This window comes from Colossoma macropomum, unplaced genomic scaffold (assembly GCF_904425465.1).
Source record: "Colossoma macropomum unplaced genomic scaffold, Colossoma_macropomum, whole genome shotgun sequence".
In the NCBI taxonomy this organism is placed as follows: Eukaryota; Metazoa; Chordata; class Actinopteri; order Characiformes; family Serrasalmidae; genus Colossoma; species Colossoma macropomum.
This window is the reverse complement of record NW_023494784.1, coordinates 29,699,402-29,724,608: the sequence shown is the minus strand read 5'-3', so window position 1 is coordinate 29,724,608 and position 25,207 is coordinate 29,699,402. Positions and strand designations below refer to the sequence as shown.

At 41.0% G+C, this 25,207-nt stretch overlaps 1 protein-coding gene across 3 annotated transcripts in view; it reads left to right on the top strand.

The window, feature by feature from the left end:
• fign (fidgetin) overlaps positions 1 to 7,310 on the top strand; it is a 60,099-nt gene extending 52,789 nt beyond the window's left edge. For all 3 annotated transcript variants that reach the window (XM_036567827.1, XM_036567835.1, XM_036567821.1), the window contains exon 2: positions 322 to 7,310. In XM_036567827.1, coding sequence (XP_036423720.1) covers positions 330 to 2,558 — 2,229 coding nt within the window. In that variant the 5' untranslated portion in view covers positions 322 to 329 and the 3' untranslated portion in view covers positions 2,559 to 7,310. The remainder of the gene's footprint in view (positions 1 to 321) is intronic.
• The last annotated feature ends 17,897 nt before the right edge of the window (positions 7,311 to 25,207 follow it).

Here is a 25,207-nt window from a genome sequence, read left to right as displayed (position 1 = left end):
CATTATACTGTGCTAACCAGGTGCTGGGTGCCCAAATCCACACTGCTCCTGTGATACTAACTGTCAGCAGGGCCTGTGATATGTAGCCTGCACTCCAGGAGAGCTGCAGAGTAGGAAATAGAAAGTAATATTTTTGTGTTGTTCTTGCTGTTTTTTTTCTCTCTCTCTCTGTTTAAAAGCAATCATGTATTGGATCATTGATTCTGCAGAGTTTCACAAAAAAGGGGGGCCTTTGCTGATCCTGTGCTCTCTGAACGTTATTCATCAAGTTTCTGACACTGGTGTTTGTTTTTTTTTGTTTTGTTTGTTGGGTATATTTAGGCTTAAAGATGCAGTGGACCCCAGAGCATGCGCAGTGGGCAGAGCAGCACTTCGACATCTCCTCCACGACCCGCTCCCCGGCCCACAAGGCTGAGGCATACCGCGGGCACCTGCAGAGGACCTACCAGTACGCCTGGGCAAACGATGACATCTCGGCTCTCACCGCCTCTAACCTCCTGAAGAAGTATGCTGAGAAGTACTCTGGCATCCTGGAGGGTCCCGGCGAGAGGGCGCTGCTGTGCTCATACCCAGAAGGTGCCGCAGGACTCTTGAACGGGCGCAAATCAGAAAGCGAGGCCTGGCAAGAGGGGATCTACCCAATGAACTGCACTGCAGATGTGATATCTGCGAGCAAAGCTGTTGTTCCAGCTGCTTTGCCCCCGGGAGATTCGACGGCCAGTGTCTGCAGCGCCGCAGGGGTTCCGAGCAGCCTGAGCGAACCCAGCTACTCAAGCAGTGGCTGCGGGAGCCACACGCCTGCTGCCCTGCACTCGGGAATCCCCTCTCAGGAATTTGCTGGTGGCTACAATGGCACGTACCTGCATTCCACTTACAGCGGTGGGCAAAGCACCCCATCCCTGGCCTCCCCACACCCCTCCCCTTTGCACAGTGGTGGGCTCCTCCAGCCTCCTCCTCCGCCTCCTCCTCCTCCCCCTCCTCCAACGCTGGTGCCCAGCTACAACGCAGGCTCACCCAACCTCTCCAGCTACAACTACCCTCCTGCAGGCTATCCCCCCCAGGCTGCTGTTGCTCCCGGCTACAGCCCCGGGGGAGCCCCACCTCCCTCAGCCTACTTGCCCTCAGGCATTGCGGCGCCTACCCCACTGCCCCCCTCTACTCTCCCTGGCTATTCCTACCAGTCACATAGCCATGCGCCGATTGCACCTACACCTCTGAACGGTAGCTCGGCCAACTCACTGAAAAGGAAAGCTTTTTACATGACAGGACAAGGAGACATGGACTCCAGTTATGGAAATTTCAGCTACAGTCAACAGCGCTCGACTCAAAGCCCCATGTACAGGATGCCAGATAACAGCATTGCTGATTCAAGCAGAGGGAATGGGTTTGACAGAAGTGCTGACACGTCATCTCTGCCATTTAAGCCCACAAAACAGCCAATGTCCTCAGACCAGCAGCGTAAATTTGGCAGCCAGTCTGGCAGAGCCATCACCCCTCCATCCTATGGGTCATCCAAAGGATCTGTGGGCTCGGTGCGATCAGGAGAGTCATTTGGGAAGTTTGGCTCCCCAGTCATGAGCGAGCATGGTGAGGAGCACAGGCAGCACTTGTCCCATTCCATCGGCACAGTGACTTCAAGTGGCCACCCGGCTGAGGAGCAGTTAAAGAACAGTGATGCCGGCCTGGTGGAAATGGTCACCACAGAGATTCTGCAGCAAACGCCTCCTGTTGACTGGAACGACATCGCAGGGCTGGAGCTGGCCAAGGCCACTGTCAAAGAGGAGGTCCTGTGGCCCATTCTGAGACCTGACATGTTTAGCGGCCTGGCGCCATTGCCGCGCAGCATCCTCTTCTTCGGACCTCAGGGCACAGGGCGGACACTGCTGGCCCGTTGCGTGGCCAGTCAGCTGGGCGCTGCATTCCTCCAGCTCAGCAGCTCAGCACTGGTCACCAAGTGGCTGGGAGAGGGTGACAAGGTGGTGCAGGCTTCGTTTCTTGTGGCTCGCTGCCGGCAGCCTTCAGTAGTCTTTGTTAGCGACGTAGATCTGCTGCTGTCGGCCCAGCTGAGCGAGGAGAGCCCGGTGAACCGGATCAAGAGCGAGTTGCTCCTGCAGCTGGATGGGGTGCTCAGCTCACCAGAAGACCACGTCCTGGTCATCTGTTCCACTAGCAAGCCAGAGGAGATCGACGAGGCTCTGCGGAGGTACTTTGTAAAGAGGTTGCTCATCCCACTCCCAGACACTACGGCACGGCACCAGCTCATCAGCCAGGTGCTCTCCCAGCACAACTACTGCCTCAGCGACAAAGAGGTTGCGCTGCTCGTCCAGAGGACCGAAGGATTCTCGGGGCTGGACGTAGTCCGGCTCTGCCAGGAGGCTATTGTGGGACCTTTGCATGGCATGTCCAGCGCGGACCTTTCCGGGATCATGCCGGGTCAAATGAGGCCACTGTCGTACCAAGACTTTGAGAATGTCTTTTGCAAAATCCAGCCCAGCATATCACAGAAAGAACTGGACACATACACTGAGTGGAATAAAATGTTTGGCTGTAGTCAGTAAGAGGGGAGGTTAAGGGGAACCATATGGGGGCAAACTCTCCTGCTCTAAGGAGAGGATACAATTCAGAATTCTTTGGGTGAAACATGCAGTTTTGAAGGGTGGGTGTTACAAATGCTAGTGACCCTTAAAGAACAGCAGTAAGGACACTCAGATAGACCTGAATGATGCATAGCTATGCTTAAGTCCATGTCTGGCCCTTTGCACATAGTCCAACAGAGAAACCTGCTCTTTGGCTCAACTCTGCTGAAGCCGAGTGTCACTTAATGAGGCGCACTGTCCTGAGATGACTGCGAAGATGAACTCGTTGTGTGTAAATACCATTCTGCTGTTTTTGAGATTCTGTTGCTATCAAGTGCCTAAAGTGGTGCTTTATTATTTTGTATTTTGGTTGGTTTGCCTCACAATCTACATTGGTGGCATGTGCTAATATAGAAAGCTTTAACCTGAGACTAAAACAGACATGTTCTGCTTTTTTGTCAATTCTGTCAAAAAAAAGAACAAAAAAAAACAACAACAGTATTCCTCAACTGAGTCTGGTCTGCAGGCCCCAAGTGGGAAAAAAAGAAGGTTCTTGTGGCATTTGTAATCTGGACCCTAATTTATAAACTTCATTTGCTTTTGATTTTCTTCAAAAACTCAGGAAAGTGATTGTGATTTGTACAGTACCTCAAAAGATTGTGTCAAAGCACTACATATAGCAGTTAACATTGGGTTTGGTTTTGAATTAGGTAAAAAGGTTCACCTCAATTGATTAAAAAATGACAAGGATATGACTATGAATGTAACCAGAGCATTTCTGGGTTGTTTGGGAGAAAAAAAGTTGAGGAGTATTTCTTTTATGTTTTCTTTTCTTTTCTTTACATTGTCAAATCTTGGAAGAAAATGATTCCATTTTGAGTACTGCTTGAAACAGAGGGTTAAAGAATGAAGAATTCTGAATTGTGTGCCAGTTTTGACTATAGCACCCTGTCCTCATGCATAGCACAGTACTGACTCTATAGCGCAAGCTCACATGTAAGTGACGGGCACAGCTTATTGTGCTGATAAGGTTCATTCGAAGCCTTAGCCACAAAAGAGAAGATGCAGCGGACCACGATATTTGTGTTTTGTAAAACTCTGTGTATTTGTCTCTTGTCAACGGACAGAAAAGACAGACACGCTGGGGTGAACCAAAACTTTTTTCCAAAAAAGACCACCAGATATAATCTTTAGAGGTTGTTTATGTTCTTCTATTGTTTTTGACTTTGTTCTGCTGCTGTGTGTCATCCGTGTAACAATCCTGAAGGATCATGTGTACCCTGCGTTCTTTTTCTACCTCAGTTTAGCACTGTTTCCTCTGAAAGCAGAATTAAACAGGCTAGCTTGACGTCCTAACCTTTTTTAGGCTTGCTCAGCTAGAAAGCCTGCTCATACAACTAGCTGCTTTTTTCCCCAATCAAAAGAATCAACAAATGCTACTCTGACACTATCTGTGCAATTCTTCTGCTCACAATACATGGTGCGCACTACCCCCCTTCATACACATGCTTCATGGGTTTTGTGTAGCACTCAGAGGGCACCATTCTCTGGACTCCTCTTTTGGTGTCCCTGCTTCTATTGTTGGCAGCTCTTTTCTTCACTAACAGTCAACAGCTAGTCACATGCTTGGGCAGTAGCACCAGAGGTTAAGGAAGCCTGCACCTATGTTTACTGCACACGAGGAAAGTAACAGAAAGCCTTGTGTTGAATGTATGTTTTTGTTTGTTTGTTTATGTTTACTCTCACCCTTTTTTTTTTTCTTGGAGCATTTCTGAGCATGCCGTTTTGTGAAGCACTAGCCGGGTGGTGCAGAGCTGCCAGCGTATGCCGCTGAAGGAGAATCCTGCAGGCATTCTGAGGGAAGCTGCCTTGTTTCTGTTTCTCCCAGGCCTTTACTGCTCCCGTCTACAACATAATGCGTCGGGATTGCTGATGTAGAGCTCGGACGCGTTTCTCTTCGGCACTGCAATTTTCCCCCGTTGATGGTGCTTATTTAGCCGCTGAAGCCATCAGTCCCTCCACTACATGCATATCTGACTTCCGCCAGCACATATCCCTTCATTCTACGACAGACGTGCGGTTAGTCTTTTATTAGCTGTAAAATGCCACTTGTTTTACCATTTTGCATTCATTGCATGATGTGAGATGCCACCCATGTTTGGTGTCTATCCAGTAGATCACCTTGGGATTTGGTCTGGCCTGTAATTACGTATTCCGTCTTGAAAAAAAGGAAGTAAATGTTATTGTGCAATTTGTCAAATGCACTTTTCAAATTTGTGTTAAAGTCAAGTATGTTATCTTGGCACCAAAGCAAATGCAGCCATTTTATGTAAAGATCCAAAATGAAAGCTCTGCTCGACTGGCTTATAAAAACATATGGCAAATGACAGCAGTTTAGCCTGTGCTTATTCAGCAGCATAGACTTTAATTTTTGTTTTTTTTTTTCTTTCAGAATAAAAAAGTTCTGTGTGTACTTAAGCCAAATAGCACTGATCCACAGAGCCGCTCTGACATATCGTGGACAGCATCTCTCTGTGTCATTATCTGAAACAGGCTTGCAGAATACCACTGTGCTGTGTGAACATACCACCAGCATTCCCTTACATATACCCCCCTCTGAAAGATCTCTGGACAGGCCATTCTTGACTTGGAAGTAATTGAGACTGCAAAAGCGTTCAGTTTAAATCTGCATTAAATGGAGAAAGCAACAGACTCTGAAGTACAAGTTTTAAAGCACACAAAACAACCCCAAATCACTTGAATATTGCTTTGTGTATTATTATTATTGTTTTTTCCTCTCCCTTCCTATATATGTTCTGTGTCCTGCGTTCTTCGGCACTCTTCCAGATGTTGCTGGTGTATCAGTTTTTTATTCAAACATTGTTCTCTAAAACCATTTCTACCTCATTGCTACATACATACATGTAGTACCTATGTTCTTGTCTTTTTTGAATGTCATGCATTTGTATAAAAGGAAAAAAAAGCAGAAAAACATAAAAGTGGAAGGAAAAAAAAAAAGAAAACGCTTGTCCTTGACTTGAGCAGTCTACCTCAGAAAGACTGTCCCTACACTGAGCAGTTTAGTAGCTGCACAAATGAGACGCACCACAGAGTGTTGAGGCAAAAATATTGCACACTTACTTAAGATACAGACATAACTTTGAAACTCTTTGAAATCTACTTACAAAACCACAATGGGTAAGGATATTGTGGGCTGTATAGGTCTTCTTCAAGGTCTCTAAATGCAGATTCAGTTTTTGGATTATAATAAATCGCTTTACTCCTTTGTGAATTGTAGTGTGCATGTGAACGTGTGTGCACTTATTATTAAGTGTGTAAGTGTGCATTTTTATATATGAAAATTCTATATGAAATGTACCTACATTTCATATACTGTATTTGTACATGAGATACACTTGCACATATGTGTACTTAATGTACATTTGCTATTGATATAACATTTTGAAACGCACCACATACATGTTTATATGTGTGTGTATGTACAATATTGCCATAACTACAGTCGACGTAAATGTATTTTCATGTATTCATAGGGACAAAGGACAATAAAAGATCATTAAAATGTTTTTGAAACGGCAGTGTGTGCTTTTTTTCCTGCTATGTTCCAGATACATCAAAACAAATTTAATGAGTGGAATTGTGCGTCATTAATTACAACGTTAAGCCTACGTATTCACTATTCATTTAGTGTGTTGATGAGCTTTTTAACTTTAACGCAAGGCTGAGACTAGAGAGATGCGATTCTTGAGAAAGACCTATACGCTGCACAATAAACATTTATAGCATCGCTTCTTTACTGAACCTCTCTCAAAACTAATTAACTTAATTTCTCTTTGAAAACATATTTACTGATGAGAGATCTCTATATTGAGAAATTGATTAAGGAGTAAAACTCTGGAATTGGAATACTGACATACTGTCATGCATGTTTCATTTCCTAGGCTTTTACATGCTTCCATTTGAAGATCAGCTCTGATTTTCCCATTGCAAATGTGTACTGATATATATTTAGATCTGTCTGTGCTTACATGCAGCCCAACAATATGAGTGCTACACATAATATCCATGAAATGATGCCTAAACTGATTCTACTTGTTACACAGACATTTACAAGTCACTTAAATCACTAAAACCACACAAAATCAAATTAGACATTAGAAGCATTAAATGTTTACTGGATATACAAAAATACACTTGTGCAGATTGAGTGGATTATGCTGTCACGTATAGAAAACGCACTCTGCCCTCCGTTAGCCATCACGAGGAACCGCAGTGCAACCTGCACACATCTACTAAACTGCTGTTTAAGAGGAGTTTTGTATTTAGCATTTGTAATGTAATAATGGGGCGGTTTTAGCCCTGCGGTCAGAGAACATGGCCATGAACTATAAGGTCATGGATTTGAGCCCAACTGATAACATTCCACTACTGCCGCTGTGCCCTTGAGCTAGGCACTTAACCCTTAGTTGTTTAAAGGGGGGGTCGCCTCTGATTGGCATATGTAAGCATCAATTATCCAGTATCAGTATAGCATCTCAGTATATAAATGGTTTCAAATCACGTGGAATAAAATTTCGTCACAGTACCGTTTTTTCAAGCACCGTTCCTTCTCCTATTACTACACTAAAAGTCTTGGGCATCTGAGAAACTGTAGAGATTTGTCTGTGCAAGAAGCATTCATTTGTTCAAAAACACAAACATTAAAATTAATACAAAAACAAGTAAAACAATTGTTTATGTTTGTAAGGTTTATGTTTGTAAGGTTTAAGCATAGCCATTTCCATGCATATATATATATATATATATATATATATATATATATATATATTCATAGCTGTTGTCAGAATGTGTCTCCAAAATGGTAAACTATGTCCCAAACTGAAAAACAGGAAAAATGCACATACGAGGTTTTGTTACAATAAAATGATTGTGTGTATATATATATATATATATATATATATATATATATATATATTTATATATATATATATATATATATTTGTATAGAGAGAGCGAGAGAGAGAGAGTGCTGTGCAAATGTTTTAGGCAACCTATATTTAAAAAGATGTAAATCTGGGCAGTATGCATTTATTTGCATAGAAAAACATTGATATTATAATAAATACAAATAATAATGCAGTATGTAGTGATTTTCCATACGTCGCTGTGTTCATTCAGCTATTTCCAAGTCTCTCCTTGAAGAAGAAGCCCAATATTATTTTTTAGTTATCATCCAATACTTTGTTTGCATTAAATGAAATCAAGAGTTCTGGTGATGGAGTTGAGGGTATCAAGAAGACCTCTGGAAAACCAAACTTTATTGTTCAGAATAGTTCATAACATCTAAATAAAAAAAATAAAAATCTTGTTACTTTTACTGTATTTATGTGTATCTATCATTTCTAATAATATATATTGAATTTATGAGCAAGTACACACTTATTGCTAAGATAAATAATTTTAAACAATGTGCTTAGGTGCCTGAGATTTTTGCACAGTACTACATATAGTATTTGCACAGTAGTACGTATAGATTTTCTTAGTTAATGCATCTTACTTACTTGCAGGTCCCTATATCTTATATCATGACAGCTTTCTTACATCTTTAAAAACAAAATCTTTCCATGGTTTAATTTTTGATTCTTGATTACTGCCAAAACATAGAGGAAACAACATCCCTCCAGCCATGTCCTTCAGGTTTAGAACACATCAAGGAGCTTCTTCAACACTTTGTTCTCCTAAATTCACAGTGCACCTTGAATATATTCAGAAGGCTGATCGGTGTAATCTTTTTTTCCGCCCACTAATCATCTTCCTGAAAGGTGACCCCTATTGCTTTCCCAAAAGCATTTTCTGTGTTTCTTAAATACAGTTTGCATTATTTCACATTTAAAAAAAAAATTCTTTCATTTCATTGTGAATAAGACACTAATGCTTTATATTTTCCGTGTTGAAGGCATAATTATGTAGTTGATGGTTTGTGCGTAGGATGCTGCTGTACAATTAACATTGGGAACTAGGTGCATTTGGTGCCCATCGCCGTTTCATTTGTGATCAACTGTGTGTCATTTCCACGGCTGTGCACATTAAAAGAAGCCTCTCCTAATGGATGCAATTCAGCAGGGTTCCCCTCAGAGACACCGCCAACACACTCCAACAGAATCACAAAGACAAAGGTTATCAGAGCCGGAGATGAAGGGACGACAATGGTTGATTTTTCTTTTTCTTTTTTTCTTTGTCAAGGTGTCTCCTCCTGTGTTCATATTTGTAATTTCTGTCTGTGGTTCTTAAACAGCAGATGTGTACGAAGATGCATACCTCAAATAAACATTCTGGAGATGGATACTGAAGCATATGTCTAAAATGAATTATATACACTCTACATCTAACTCTTAATAGGCAGCCTTAAAGCATGCTGGGTATTTAAGTCTTTTTCTCCCTCACCTGTCTGGCTATGTATCTTCTTTTTTTATTTTTAATTACTGGATGATTGGCTCAGTGTTTAATGAAATGTAAGGAATGGCTGCTTTACAGCTGAACCTTGCCTCCAGTACAGGTCACTCTTACTGTGCCATCTGCTGAGCCATTCTGCAATTGATTTATACTGATTGAGAGGGTTTCACACCATCAAAGAAGGTGGGTCATTTTTGTGTTTTCTTTAGCGTCCTGTCATTTATATCATGATCAAGCTTAGACGTTATTTCAAAGGCATTATGTGTCAGCCTGTAGTGAGTACTTAGGTGGGAATATCTCAGTATATATAGCAGAAGAGTTCAAAATTGACTTGATCAACAGAAATGAGGTTATGAATTTTATTTTGGGCAGATTAACTAGAATAACTTTATGATGAGATTTCTGATCATTCATTGTTTCTTACTGTCTTGACACACAGCTCCCCCTCTGTTTTCTGCTGGAATTACAAACAGGGCCAACATAAAGCTGGACCTCAGAAATCATGGTAAGCCGGTAGAATGAATATTTCTCTAATACCTAAGATGGTTTCGAGTGTCTTTGGTGCTTTTGAGAAAATGCATCACATGCATCTTGTACAGAGTTTACTGATGTTATACCAGTGTGTACTGATGTCATACAGCATGCCAGTGCTACAGGGGAAAAACTTCCTTCTTGGTCTAACATTATTTAAAAAAAAACCTTAAAATTTAAAATATAATATAGAAAATAAATAAATATAAATAAAAATAAATATAATACTAGCAATAATAATAATAATAATAATAATAATAATATTTTTCTGATAAGCTTCTGACACTAACACTAAACTAGAAGAGAATACCCATTCAACACCATTGTGTAATATATTTATATACACCTCATTTCATTTCACACAGACACAGACTTTACTTCTGTTCCTTTGTTATTGATTATCTGATTTGTCTGCGTTGTTGTGTGCGTGCGCATGCGTGTGTCTAGTCTTTAAATGGACCTTTGTGTTTCATTCTGTTTCCGAACAAAAGCAATTTACCCACCACAAAAAAACCCACTGTCGATAAGAAAAGAGGAAAATAAAGTTGTGTCAAACAAATTACACTCCAGTTATTAGTGCCTATTTTGTAAATATCAAAGATCCACTTGTCCCAGTGTTAGCTTCCTCATTAGCATTCTGATGAAAGTCGAGTGGATGTGTGTGAACTTGGGGGTTATCTGCGACGCCACAGCGCCCGGCGCCCACATCATATACACACACACACTCACACACACACTTACACACCCAGCACCGCTCAAGAGGATGAGCCACAGACCTCTCTCAAATCACTTCCTTCATAACAATTAAAATATGCAAAGTGATAATTTTCCTTAAGTAGCCTTAAATGTGCAATCTATTTAAATGTGAGGGAAATTGCCTAAAGCTTGGGGCGAGAGAGAGAGAGAGAGACAGAGAGAGAGAGAGAATAAATTATGCAAATAGCAGAAAGGACTCTTGAAAGCCTAATTTTTCTGTAATAAGCATACTGTTTCATTTAATTTTTTGCCTCTTATTAAAAGTGACAGTTCTTTTGCACTGTCTGATGGCTATATCTGACACAAGCTGGTGGAAATGACTGCCGGACTAAACGCTAAAGCGTTTTCTCTAGCTTTTAGATGATGGTTACATTCACAAAGTAATTATGCGGCGGAGAGTCCAGAAATAAGCTTTAATTACATAGTAATCGCCTCTGATGGACACTGGGAAGTGTGAACATTGCCAGACTGCAATCCATCAATGCCAAACCCCTGGCCACTTTTAATTCTCCCTCATTTGCATCATAACCTCCGCACCAAGTTGCACAAATGCTGTTAAATGTTAATAGGACCTGTCTCTCTACTCAAAATGAATGCTTAAGCCATTTCATCTCTTTCTGCCGCTTTCCCCCCTCTCTCTCTCTCTCCCACTCTTTTTCTCTCATCCTTCTGCTCCCCCCACTGTCTTTCCTTCACGCTCTCTCTCCCAGCCCTCCATCACTCTCTCTCTCTCTCTCTCTCTCGCCCTCCTCTCAACCCCCTCTCCACCACACATGCACACATACAGCCCTGCAAGCTCTGTCTCCTCCAGCCGCTCGTCAGGAGAGGACATTAGACTGAGGCAGCACATGGTCACTGCTGTGCTAATTGGGAGCACTATGCTAAGTTTTATCTCCCTACTTCTAACAAGCCATGCACACAACCGTCTGTGTGTGTGTGTGGTGTGTGTGTGTGTGTGTGTGTGTGTGTGTGTGAGACAGAAAGAGCATATGTTAGTGCTTGATAGCATGTGCATGTATGTACAGTATACGAGACAGCCAGACACAGACAGTTAACTCTTTTTTTTTTAATATTATTTTTCTGTGTGTCAGACAATGCAATCCATCTGCATTGTTCAGTTCTTAGGCCCTGGGGAGACGTCCAACGCCCGTCCAGGGGTACGAAGACACAGAGGCCGTTCCTTATTGATTGCAGATTGTGACTGGTGCAGCTTGTCCTGCGAATATATTCATAAAGCCCCTCATTCTCCCCCTATTTAAAACCCATACAGCTCATTATCTGTCTGTCTGAAACCCACCCGTAAACAATACCCATTATTACTCTGAATGGAGCGCTAACAGGCTTTGCTATTTTTGTTATTAAAGCTTGTAGCAGGTTGTAGTTTCCTTGATGAAAGCAGGCAGCGAGTTTAACGCGCTTCAATCTCTCTCTTGTTCTCTCTTTTTTTCTTCTTCTTCTGTCTGACTCACTCACTCTCTCACTCATAGCCGGTTTGTTTCCTGATTATTTTAATGAGACTTCATTCTGCAGAATGAAAATTCACCTGAAGTGTTCCAGTGAAAATGTGTTCTACCTGGAGAAAAAAAAGCACCAGGAAAATATAAACAACTCACCATTCCATAATGATGGACCTTGACACAGTGAGGAAAGTTTCAGCACTGTATCAAAATACCAGAAATATGTTTTCCACTCCTGAACAGCCCTACAGCCCTACCACCAACAAAAACAAGGCATTTGAAACGCATTACAGCAGGAATTACAATTCTGTGCAAAAGTCAGAGAGCACTCTTCATTTATTTAATTTCCAGTCAAAACAGCTGTAGCTACTCATTTTTGAGGAGATATTTCTAATGGGATTAAACAGGAGGTTTCAAAAGTGAAATTCAAAAAAATTTGAAGAAATGGAAACTTTACAGAAGAAGGAAAAATATACTTTACTTTTAATGTAAGTCAATGTAACCAGATGTTTTTCCAAGTATACTCTGGCCATTTCTGTCAATGAAATTTACATACAATGCAAAGGGCAACAGGCAAATTATGTGAAAAAGTGAAAAATGGAGATAAGAGGTTTCACACACACACATACACACACACACAAACATATATATATATATATATATATATATATATATCGCTGCTGTCAGAACAAAACCTTGTATCTCCACGTCTTTCAGTTTTTGACATAATTTGAAAATACCTGTTGCCCTTTACATTGCGTCAAAATTTCATGATGAACAGACCAAAACAAACGGCCCAAAACGACTTGGAAAAAAGTCTGGTTCCGTTGACTTACATTCAAAGTGTTCTTTCGTACTCCTGTAAAGTTACCATTTTGGAGATACAAGGTCTTAAATATATATATATATATATATATATATTTATATATATATATATATATATATATATATATATATATATATGTACGCACACACACTACTTAACACTGTCATCTTTGAGACGGAGTAAATCTCCACTCTTATTTCTGATCTGAAAATTTGTCAGCTCCACAGGTGTTTCTGTCCACTGTGAGAAGAAAACTCAGTGCTATGGGTCTGACAGAATGTGTAGCTGTTAAGAAGCCCTTAGATAAAAAAGAAAATAATCTGCACATTAAGCAAGCTGCTGGTGTTCTCAGAACAATGAAATGACCACCCCTGGGTCCAGATCTCAACATCACTGTGATTAGCTGGATTGTGAGAAGCAAAAAATGCAACCAACACCTCAGACAGAACTTTGGAGGTGAGGATAAATGTCCCTGCAGGTTTCTTTGAAAAACTGAAAGCACAGCTCCCAAAAAGAATGCAAGCTGTAATGAAGGAAAAGGGTGGACACACAGAATAAATAAAAAATTGATATTATGTATTTTGTTTTTCAGTCTTCTGTGCAATTTTCTGTAAAATGCATATGTTTCCCTGACACTGGAAATTGTACTTAGTGGCTGTTGTGACTGGGAATTCAAGGGTGGTCTCTGATTTGAAATCACTTTTAACAGGAGTTTGTACTAAATTTCTAGGCTGTGGAAAATGCAAATACACAAGTTTCCTACAGAGAGAGACAAAGTGAGCGTGAGAGAGAGAGAGAGAGAGAGAGAGAGAGAGAGTGAGTGAGTGAGTGAGTTGGATAGAATGCGAATGTATTCAGAAAGAACAAGCCAGGGTTGGAGCTCTGGTGCGTCTGTGCATTTATAAATGCATTTAAAGCTGCCCAAATAATCGATATTGAACAGCAGCTCTGAAACCCTCCTCAGTGATGCAGGAGGAGTGAGAGGCCACCGGGGCTTCTGTCTGGCTTCAGGCACGACTCGCTGGCTGCATGTGTGTGCGCATGTATGTACGTGTCAGAGAGAATAGGTGACTGAGGCCTCCAGCCAAACCGGCACTACTACCCACCTCCAATTAGCACTCAGCTGTGCCGCATGAAGTTCTAAAACACACAACTTTTACACCTCCCTCCATCTGTCCATCATGGAGGAGGAGAGGCGTGTGAGCGTGGGTCAGGGGGTCAGACTGCTCAGGTTTTAGAAAGATGGGAATGGTTGGGGGGGTATGGTGTAGGGGGGATTTTAATGTATCACCTGCAAGTGTACCTGGCTGCTGCTAAGGGTCAGTGTGTTATTTCTCCCCATTTCAGTCCAGAAATGGAGCATTCCACTCCTCCTACCCCAATCCTTCTCTCTCTTTCTCTCTATATGTATCCATCTTTCTACCTGATAACGAGCATGCAGCAGTATGGTTCAGAGGTCATCTCCCACCACTTCCCCTATCCCATATTTACACTACATTTTGGGCAAGGGGAGCCATAAGAATGCACCCCAACCACCACCACCCTTCCATCCACTCCCCCACCGCCACCTTAAAATGGAACATTCTGGACCATCATCCCTCATTGGCTCCACATTTTCACAAAGTGGCCAAAGTGTCATGTAGTTACCCTTTTACCATGGTGAGAGCCAGCGCCAAGGCCACTTTAATGATGTGCTGATCGCCGCTGATACCTGTACTTCTGCCACTGTGCAATAAATAGTCTCATTAATGTCAGGAAACCAAAGAATGGGCCATTATTTAAAAGTTATGTCTTAATAATCCCTCTTTTCCTTGATCTGAGTAGTGACACAATTTTTCTGTTCTAATTTGGTGGCAATTATCCTTTTTTGAGAGTCGACTTTCCAAGTAACATTTTAATTACAACAATAAATTAAGACGTAGGAGCAGGATGGCACTAACACTGACAGTTTGGTTTCTCATTAATACCTTAATTACTATTTGGAAATCCCTAATTGACTGTAATACTTCGCACTTCTTTTTATTGTAGGTCATCTCAAATATAGAAACGGGTCTAGCGGAGTCATGGCAGCTTGGTTATTGTTTTTTTTTCTTCTCTTTTTTTACTTCTTCTTAATTATTCTGTTCTTTCTTCTGTGCTTAAAATGCCAGAGATGACATGTTGCACTCTTGTTTCTTAACGTAGACAGAAGACACACATACATGCACATACATATACATACACATGCACATTCAAAGTGAAGGGCAATCATATAGCATCAGTCTCTGAATTTGATCTCTCTCCCCCTCAGCAAGCCCCTTCCATAAAATCATTATCGATGGCGTATCTGGAGGCCCGTCTGACAGCCCCGTGTTAGCCAGGCTCGGGGGAAATGCAAATTGATTCCACATCTGAAGTGGCATTTTTTGAAGCCCCCGACACGTTCGGCGCTGTGTCATTTTAGGCCTGCCGAGCAGACTCACAGAGAAATGTCAGACTCCATCTCTCTCCCTGTGTGTTTACGGTGATGATCACACCGTTAAACAGGCATGTCTGATATGAGCGCTTTTATTGCTCATGCCTCACACTCCCCAGTGCACTCTGCTCTATCACACACGCACACACACAAAGGCATTCAACAGAATTCTGTGTTATGAAAAATACACAACTCATCTATTCATTTCAAGTCAAGTCAGACTTAAGTATACAAGTTCAATTAAAATTTAAAATTATAATGTATTTTGACCAGATTTGTTAACAAACTATAATTTAAGGCAGGGATCTTTAGGTATACTGCACTGCGAAAAAGTCAGGGAGCCTTCCATTTATTTAATTTCCAGTCAAAATAGCAATTATAAGTACAATTATTCATTTTTCAGTGTCAGTAAAAAAGCAGAAAATACATATTTTTAACACACAATTACTGAAAAGCAACACCTAAATATAATATCAAAAATGTCAGTATTTACTGTGTCCACTCTATGCCTTTATTGCAGCTTACATTCTTTTTGTGCTTTCAGTTTTTTTAAGAAAACTGCAGGTATTTTTTTTTACATCTCCAAAGTTTGGTCTTGGTCTGGAAGTTCGTTGCATTTTCTGCATATCACCAAATAACCCCAAATACATCCAGTGAAGTAGAGGTCTGGACTTGTTTTGAGAACAGCAGCTTCTTTGTTTGATTTGCTACTTGACAGCTACACATCCTTTCAGACCCATATTGTTGAGCTGTCTTCTCACAGTGGAAGGATGGACAGAAACACCTGTGGATTTTTAGATCTGAAGCAAGAATGGAGCTTGATAAAAGCTATATGAACTGTTTATCTGATGGTGGCAGCTGTTAGGAGTCTCATTTACTTTATTTCTTCTAATGACTTCTTAACTCCAGTTTGGAAACCCATGTTTTTGTTTTTTTTTCACTTGATTTGTTTTATTACTTTGACTTTCCCCTTCCATATGCAAGTGGATTACCTTCTATCTAACCTCCTCAGAAATATCTCTTGAAAAATTAATAACTCGTATTTAAGGCTGTTTTGGCTGTAAATTAAATAAATGAAGGGTGGTCTCTGACTTTTGCACAGTACTGTACATTATGCACAATGAACACACTGATACACTGTGATGCTATGGACAAAGACATACAGCATCTCAAAGAAAATACACACGTTCTAAGACTTGAACTTGGAGAGTTTTTTTTTTAACTGTACTGTTCACTGGTAGATTTTTCAAACTCCATGTTGGGTCATGTAGGGACCACTATCGCAAGCAAGGTTTCTGTGTATGGCTGGTTAATTGAGGGTTGTGCAGAAATGAGTGAGTACACTGCTTTCTTATATAAATTATTACAGGTCTATAATTTATTGACACAAAATGTGTAATTATCATCGACTGCTGGCCTTAGGTGATCTTTGTGTTGAGGGAAGGGGGAGTGGGGTAGGGGAGGCAAAGTTACTCTTTCTTACCCCTGAGCCCTCACTCAAGTACATACGGCACGATATATAATGCTTTTTATCTCTTCCTCTAAAAGTGTAGCTGGTTTTGGAAAATCAGGTCCAGGTTCTGGGCTTTTGTGTGTCAAATAATAGTTTTACTCTATTTTTATTTCAGTATTATTATCGTATCAATAATTATGAGAAGATTATATAAAGGAGTGGTGTCTCCATTTTGCAGAGGAGGTGATGGAAAAGCTTAGCAGACAAAGACTCTATCAATTGCCTAAAAAATGATGTTCTACAGGTGAGTGAATGTTGTTTAAAATGACAACATATTTGTAGCTAACCATTGAATAGGACTGAAATAAAAGAAGCAGGTGCTAACAAAGGAGGTCTAGATCAGGCATCAGAGGTACTGCGAAATGTCTGCTGCTCGATTCTGACAGGGAGATGGAGTGAGGGGGAATTAATAGGTGTAGAGCTGAAAAGATTTGAAAAAAAGAAGAAGAAATATGAAGTGAAAGAGTGGCAAAATAAAGAGAAGCAGATGGGTAAAGATGAAGGTCAAATTCGATTGAGAAGTTTGTCAAAATGTGATGACATAAGCAATCTGTAGACCGTTACTGCCCCTTTACTGGAGGTGCAGGGAAACATTTTAAAATTACAAGAAAAAAGAAAAGAAAGGGGGAAAAAAAAGTGAGACCTGCCAACACTCTGCCAGGAATGATCGCCTGAAGTGATTTTTTTTCTTTGTTCCCTCTTTACTTCACTCCGCCTCTCCCCTCGCTCCTTCTCTATTCCTCACTCTCTGACTTCCTCTCTCCATCGCTCCCATTTTCCTTCATTCCATCCCTTTCCAATTCTCTTTTTTTTCCCACTTCTTCTTTCCCTTTTGCCTTTACACCTCTCTCTCTCTCTCTCTCTCTCGCTCTCTCTTTCTGCACTCACGCGTGGATGGGTGCCAGATGAGGAGGAGAAGTGGATCTGGATGTAATGATATCACAAATGCTTCCCTTTAAGCTCAATCATAACTCTGTTATGACTGATTCAGCGCTGGGCCTCTTTATATGACACAAATGAAGTCGTCCATCTTCTCCTGTATTGAGTCATCAATTTCCCCTGGCGATAAGCCTCGTTTGCAGCACCTAATCATCCGTCTGCTCGCCGCTGTCTCGCGGCCTGATCGGATAGCACTTTTGAATACTGCTACAACAAGCGTGACAATCGAAGCCATCCATTAAGATTGAGAGGCCTCCATTATGGCTGCTGCCCGTGGAGGGATCCGTGCTTTTCTTTGTACATAAACCACTGGGCCATGGAGTGTAAATCACCCAGCCACACTCGTCTCTTTATTGATTACAGACACTTCTGCTCTGAATTTTCCACCCAGAGTAGAGAGGGGATTTATTTTTTGACTTGTCGGAATCTCAGGAGAGCTGCACAAACTGAGTGCTACAGGTGAGAGCTTTGCACACACACACACATACCTGCACTCATTTACTGGTACTCAAAGGACTGATCTCTTTGATACATCATTAAAGACGATAATAAGGCATTCATAAAGTATTAACAAATGAGGGATAACCCCTTCCTTATTCAGAACAAAATATTTATGCTTGATATTTGCTTTGATCAAATAGTTTGCATCATTCTAGACAACTGTTTTCTTAAACCATAAGCGTATTATTCAGTTAGTAATCTTAATATTTATTATTCAGCCACTATTATAAACTATTGGGGAACTACTATGAAACTAACATGAGTGAGAAACCCTCACACAGGCCCTTATAGTGTAAAGGGTTAAATGCCCCTTTAAATTCACTTCAGAGAAAACTGAATTTTCCTCCTTTTTTGAATAAAAGAGTTTGATGTAGCATATCTAAGGTACAAAAACAGTCTGTTTTGATTTTATTGTTTTTGTGATGTCACAAAAACAAGATATTTACATATAGACATTTACAAGTCATCAGCTACTACTTTCTGAATGAGCATCAATACAGGGCAGTCAATCAGAACAGAGCTTATTTACATATATCAGTCTTAGGGCAGAGTAACAAAAACAGACTGTTTAATTAAAGGGATTATAAGTGATACAGATTAGAAATTTGGTTAGGCAAAATGAATCTGGCATTTAAAACCAAACTAATGTTACAAATGAACCTCAGGGCAGCAGGTATATCCTAGTGGCGGTCAGGTGGATAATTCAACCTACCCTAAATACACAAAAAGTCTCTGAAAAAAAGGAAAAAAGAACCCATTCAAATTAAATCATACTGTTACTTACATAACTTAAGCATGTAGTCACTGCTATATGATTTGGGGGCTGAATAAGCAATTAGTTTAATAGTTAATAAACTCATTTTTTCAAAGTGGCCTATGCACAAATCACTGGATTCAGATTCTTCAGGGACCTAACGTTATCAGCAGGTGGAACAGACATTACCTCGCTTATGTGTTAAACACACGCAGAATGGACTAAAGAGAAGAAAAAAAGAAAAGCAGTCAGCTTTATGTTCTCAGAATATAGAACAGCTGTTCTCAAAATCAAAGAGATAAGGTGGACCTGATTCAACTCTAATTTCTTGCTAGTTCTGCACCGTTTTATTAGCTGTTCACAGGTGGTTAGCTCACTAGCTTCATCACAACAATTAACACCTGCCAAGTGCCAAATGTATGTAGATTTTCTGGCTAGCTCTAAGCAAATCTCAGAGCTAACCTTTGATATACTGCAACTGTGCCAGAGTACAGGAAACATAAAAATACCAAACTAACTAAAACTTTAACATCAGTGTCATTAACAACTATGATATGGACTGTATATGGATGCCAGAAAAGTGTGCAAAGTGTAAATTGGTCATTAGCCAATTCATACTGACCTTATTACTGGCATTATTAAACACAAATGACAGAATCAGGCTAGTAATACTTACAGACTCCAGTTAGTGTTCTACAATATCTTACTATACATGCGGTTGTTTTCTTTTAAGTTAAAAACAAACTTTTTTGTGCAGTTTAATACAGTGAGAGTCCTGTGAAAAACATTCTATTGTGAAATGCACTAATTAAGCGTAATTTACATAAAAGTAACTATATAACAGTGAATGTATATGTAGACTAGCTTTAAATGGAAATAGTTGAATGAAACTTCCCTTCCTATCTGCTTTCCTTGATTTTGTTCATGTAGCCCATTGTCACACATCCATCCGGATCAGGTCTATCTGAGAACTCCAACTCCCAGAACTCCCTTGGGGATCACGTGACTGCTGACTGTCCTTCCACAACCTATCATCGTTCCACTTCACCAGATTACTGATATGTTTCACCTGTCTTCCTTGTTCATGTGACCAATGATAGTTAGCATTTAAAGTCCAGGCTTCAGTTAGAGCTTTGCGAGGTACTGCTTTCTTGTGAGCTACAGAGCATTTTTTCTTCTATTGCCTACTTGTTTTTCTGGATTTTCAACCTTGCCTTTTGTCTCTGTCCTTTTGGATTTTGTCCGCCTTCTGGTTAAGTTTGTCTTTTTGGACTGTTTTGGATCTGACCATTGCCTGTGTTTTGACTACGAGTTTGGAAAGGGTTTCAATCAGTAAAGCCTCTTTTTATAATTTGCAAGCATCTGATCAGTTCTGGCATGTTACACCCATGGCCTCACTAAATATAAAGGCAGAGCTGACTGACATCCCCTGTGTATCCCCATGATCACCAGATCAGGGAAATGTAAAGCAGACAAGACAGGTGTCGTTCAATTATTAGTAATATCATAGTAGCATCAGTTTTATGACTGACCTATGTAAGATATCCTTTGCTTGTAATTAAAAGGTTTATTTGATTTAATTTTTTTTTGGGGGGTGGGGGTATTCACCCCTTCTAGTACTATAGCTAATCCCCTACAGGGGAAAAACTAAAATACTTTAAGAAGAATGCAGAAATTAGGATTAGCTTCTGTTATTATTGTTGTCAGATTGTAGTTCTAAAATATAACAGTGAAAAACTACTACTGTCAAAACAACAGTTCAAATATTTGTACAATGTTTTCATCATGTACTCATTGTGTTACACAGAAGGAGATGGGTTAGGCAGCACTGCAGTGTGCCGGCCCTTACGTAGTGCGGTCTGCTCCACCGCACAGTAAAAGCCTGTCCAGAGAGAGGAAGGGCAAGAGAGGGGGGTGGGGGGAACCCTTGCCTTTGAAATTCTCCAGACAGTGCCACAAATTAAGTTCACTTTTATTTGAGTGAAAAAGAGAACAGTGCAGTACCATGGAGGCTTTTCCCTGCCTCTCCGCACCAGTCAGCCGTCCACTCTCCAAACTCCCCCACCCCGTAAATCTGCACTGAATCTCTCTGTTTATCGTCAGAACTCCCACACCAGCACCATGTACACAGTCCTGCCAGGCCTTTCCAGGGCCATAAAGTGGTAGCGGAGCAATCATTACTCACTGTTTTGGAGCGCTGTTTGGTTGATATTTTCCCCATGCTTTTCATTAATTGAGTATTGATGGGGATCGGAGAGCTATTATGTGCCATTGATCTGTAGTTAGTTATGCAGTTCCCTGCTGCACCGACACAGGCTGACAGAGGAACAGTGGAAATGGGGTGTTTAATGTTCACAATGTAATTCAATGTTATTGAATTAATGCTATTACCAACGTCTGGCAGAATAAGAAAAAAAAAACTCAGTCAAACCTTTAAATATATTATATTCTATTTCACAATACATAATGCATCTGTTCCACTTATAAAAATGACAATTTTATTTTCAGAAATACTTTCTCCCAAATTCTTCTGCTAAACCTGCAGTTGCCTCCAAGACATCTTTACACAGTGCTTTCCTTCAATCATTCTGTAACCAGGCCAGAATCCGTAGTGGAATACATTATCTTATCCTCCTAGATATGGGCCAGGGGGTTGTACTCACAAGGATTCTATGGCTTATTATTAACTCTAAGACTCAAAGCCAGGTTTGTGCAATTTAAATGTTTGTACTGTTCTATGTTGAGTGTTCCTGATGAATTGCAGATGAGTAAAACATGATGATACAGCCTCCTTCCTCCTTTAAGCGTGAGAGGGGAGAGACTCCCGCGCTTGTGTTTAGTTATGGAAAACTGTAGCGTTTCAATCCATAAATGTAAATGCGAGGCTTCTCTTCAGTAATGATTATGTATTATTTGGATGTAGGTTGGTGTTGAGTGGAAAGGCAAAACATCTTTCTGCTGGTGGGTAAAATCTATTGATTGAAAATTCACACGTCTCTAAAGTGATAAATATTCATTGGAGAATATGATTTTGAAATGGTGATCAACATTCGGACGGATCGCTTTCCCCGCCTCGACATCGACGGGCTCCAGTTCAACTCGCCCACAGTTTTACGGAGCTTTATTTTTGCTCTGGTAGTTTGGGCATAAGAGTGTGTTTTGTGTGTGTGCATGTTTGTTTTCATACATTTTCAGGGCACAGAATTTTGGCTACTGAGGTTAAGGTTAGGATTAGATTTATGGGTTAGCTTGGATAAATTTTTATTATGTATAGGTACTTACATTCTTATTACATATAAATACTATATATATACACGCACATACATATCTATTTTTATATAACAAGCGGGACATGTGTATCACTCCACGTCCCGACACTGTATTCAAAACAAACCTGTGTGTGTGCATGTTACAGTGAGTGCTAAACAGTTAAAACCTCCCCAACTCCATGGTGAGGACATCTCATGACAGACACTAATAAGATTCTTCTCCCCTTGTGAGATTCAAAGAGAAAGATTCCCTCAATCCACGCAGGCACATTCAAAGGCGAGGGGTCCGTGCTCCAGCTCTCTCCAGTTCATTATCATTCTCAGGTTATCCGCAGCCAAGTGAATCTGGAGCGCAAATGAATTAGTGAGAATTAAGGAGCCTCGGCGGTCTGAACCCTCTCCAAATCTCGGCTAAGATGAAAGGTACACAGGCACAGTTTCATGCGTGTTGGCTCCTGGGGCTCCCAACCCCTTCTGGAGCTTTCCGTCTCCCTCCCTCCCTCTCTCTCACTCTCTCTCTCTCTCACTTTCCCTCTCTCCATCCCTCCTCAATGAAGCAGCGGCAGCACAGGCGGTTAATGTTACCTAACGTCTGCTGACCGCGGGTTGGGCCGTGAGGGAGAGAGGGCCTTTTATACGGGGCGGCAGGACCGCACCTCCGATCACTGGCGATTAATTACAGAGCGGGAGCTGTGGAGATAGAGTCGGCTACACATCCGCTTCCCTCCCGGCTGGCCTTCTTCTCATCTCAGCCCCTCTCAGGCAATCAAAGACCACCCCACACCGCCCGGCTCGCTGCCCTGCACCTGCCTGCCTGCTGGATGGGAGTTCAGCAGTGACATTTAGCCGCACTATTTGAATGCGGATTCAGGCTGTGGTACATCCTACTCCACAAAACTACAGCAGTCTGAGTCTCACAGTGAAACCTAACACAAAGAAAGATACAGTGCAACCTAATGCAAAGTGTCACAAAGTGCAACTTATTGTACAGTCATAAAGTGCAACCTAATGCAAAGCCATTTACCGCAACCTAATCCTAACAGTTATACAGCTCAACTTAATGCAAAGATTCATGCAGCCAAAATGTAGAGTCGCAGCCTAATTTACCAAGTCATACAGTGTAACCTAATGCAATGAGTCATATAGTGCAGCCTAACGCAAAGAGTTATTTAATACAACATAAACAATATTATGCAACGACATATAAAGAGTCATACTTCTTGCTCCACTAATTACCCTGACTATTTGCCTGCATGCTGTCAATCAGCGTCTGTAATAGTTATACGTGATAAACTGATTCACCTATGATTGTCACGTCTGTGTATTTTATGCATGTTTGTTTATGTATTCTCCTGGATGTGCATTTTTGCATCCTAATGAAAAGTGCCATACAGTGCAACCAAAAGCAAACAATCGTACAGTGCAAGCTAATGAAAAATCATGCAATGCAGCTTAATTCAAAGAAGTGCAACCTAACACAACCTAACAGTCACAACATTAAATGTACACTGTTAAAAATAAAAATAGATTTTTGGGGGGGCAAAGCCATAAAATGACAACTTTTTTTTTTTACATAAAGGACCTTTCAAAGCATAGTTCTTTAAAGGGCCTATATGATATAATTTCCCTCACTTTTTCAAAATAAAAGAGTTTGACATTGTATTTAGATATTATTTATTTAATATCTTTAAGTGTTTTAGTATTTACGTTTTAAGTATTTTAAGCAAAAAAAAAAAACATTCAAATTAAATCATGCTGTTACATTAACATAAGTGTACATTCACTGTCATTTGATTTTGGGGCTGAAATGGCCTATCAATAACTAATAAAAATGATATAAAAAAATGTTGCATATGGTCCCTTTAAGAGTGAAGAACCTTTTTACAGTTTAAGAACCTCCACATGATGTAAAGTTCTTACACCAATTGAAGGTTTTTCTTACAACTATATATCCACTTAGGAACCTTTATTTTTAAGAGTGTAATACAAGGAATGAGTCAACCTTTTTACATTCAACACTCCTTCTTCTATCAGAGTGGGCATTCCAATATACAATTATTCGGACTGAACAGCCTGAGCTTGCTCTTCACGTATTTTCTAATGATGTGCAGAGGTACAGGTTCTTTCTATTGCACTAAACAGGATGAGTATTTTTTCAGCATTTTGTACTTGTGATTGAATAACAGTGCTGACCTTGAGACATAAGTGTCTTTTGATCTGCAAAACCAAGGTTCAAAACAAAGCTTTTCAAACCGCACACTGTAACGCACATGCAGTGCACTCAATGTATAGATTCTTGTGCCGCTTTGTCTTCATGCCCACTGCAGATGTCCTGTGTGTGCGTGCGTGCAACTTTTTGTCTCTGTCAGGCAGAATAAAGGAGAAAAAAAAACACTCAAGAAAGTGTCTGGATCTTTTTCTCTCCCCCAACACCACCCCCCACCACTTGCCCCCCTCCGTCCCTCTCTCCTGCCAGCCCAGCTTTGCAACAGACTGCCGCGTCGGCCTTTCTCCCTGAGCTCATTCACCATCACACACTGCCCTTGTGCTGGACATCAAATGACCAGTCAAACCCCCCGAGGAGCGCTCGAGTTTCAGCCTCCTCGTTTCAGCGGCCGGCTGCTCTCTCTGTCCCCCAGCCCGCTCCCGCGCCCAGACGCGGGACATCTGCCTGTCTGTGAGAGAGAGAGAGCCACTCACCGGCCACTCTGTCCATCTGTCAGCGGATCATATTGTCCTGTCACGTCATCTACAGCTTATTATTCCATCCAAAACAACAGAGAGAGAGAGAGAGAGAGAGAGAGAGAGAGAGAGAGAGAGAGATTCGATGGATTTCAGATGCTTTTTTCTGGTTTGTTTCTGCCAGATTGCCCTGCAGATACATGTAACGGGTTTTAACAGGTTTATCCGGCAATGTTTATGCTGTAATGATTATCACATAATCTAATTACATGTGCATTCCACAAACCCCCGGCCAGTCGATGAGAGGCGCGGTAATCAATAGAGAGGAATTTGCATAAAAATCTATTTTGTGGCCTCACCGGTGAACAGCAATAGAAGGAAAGAGAGCTCTTGGGATGGCCATCTCTCAATCTGACTCTCTGGTCAGGGACAGCCCAGGTGATCGGCCATATATGCTCTTGAAAAGAGTTATTT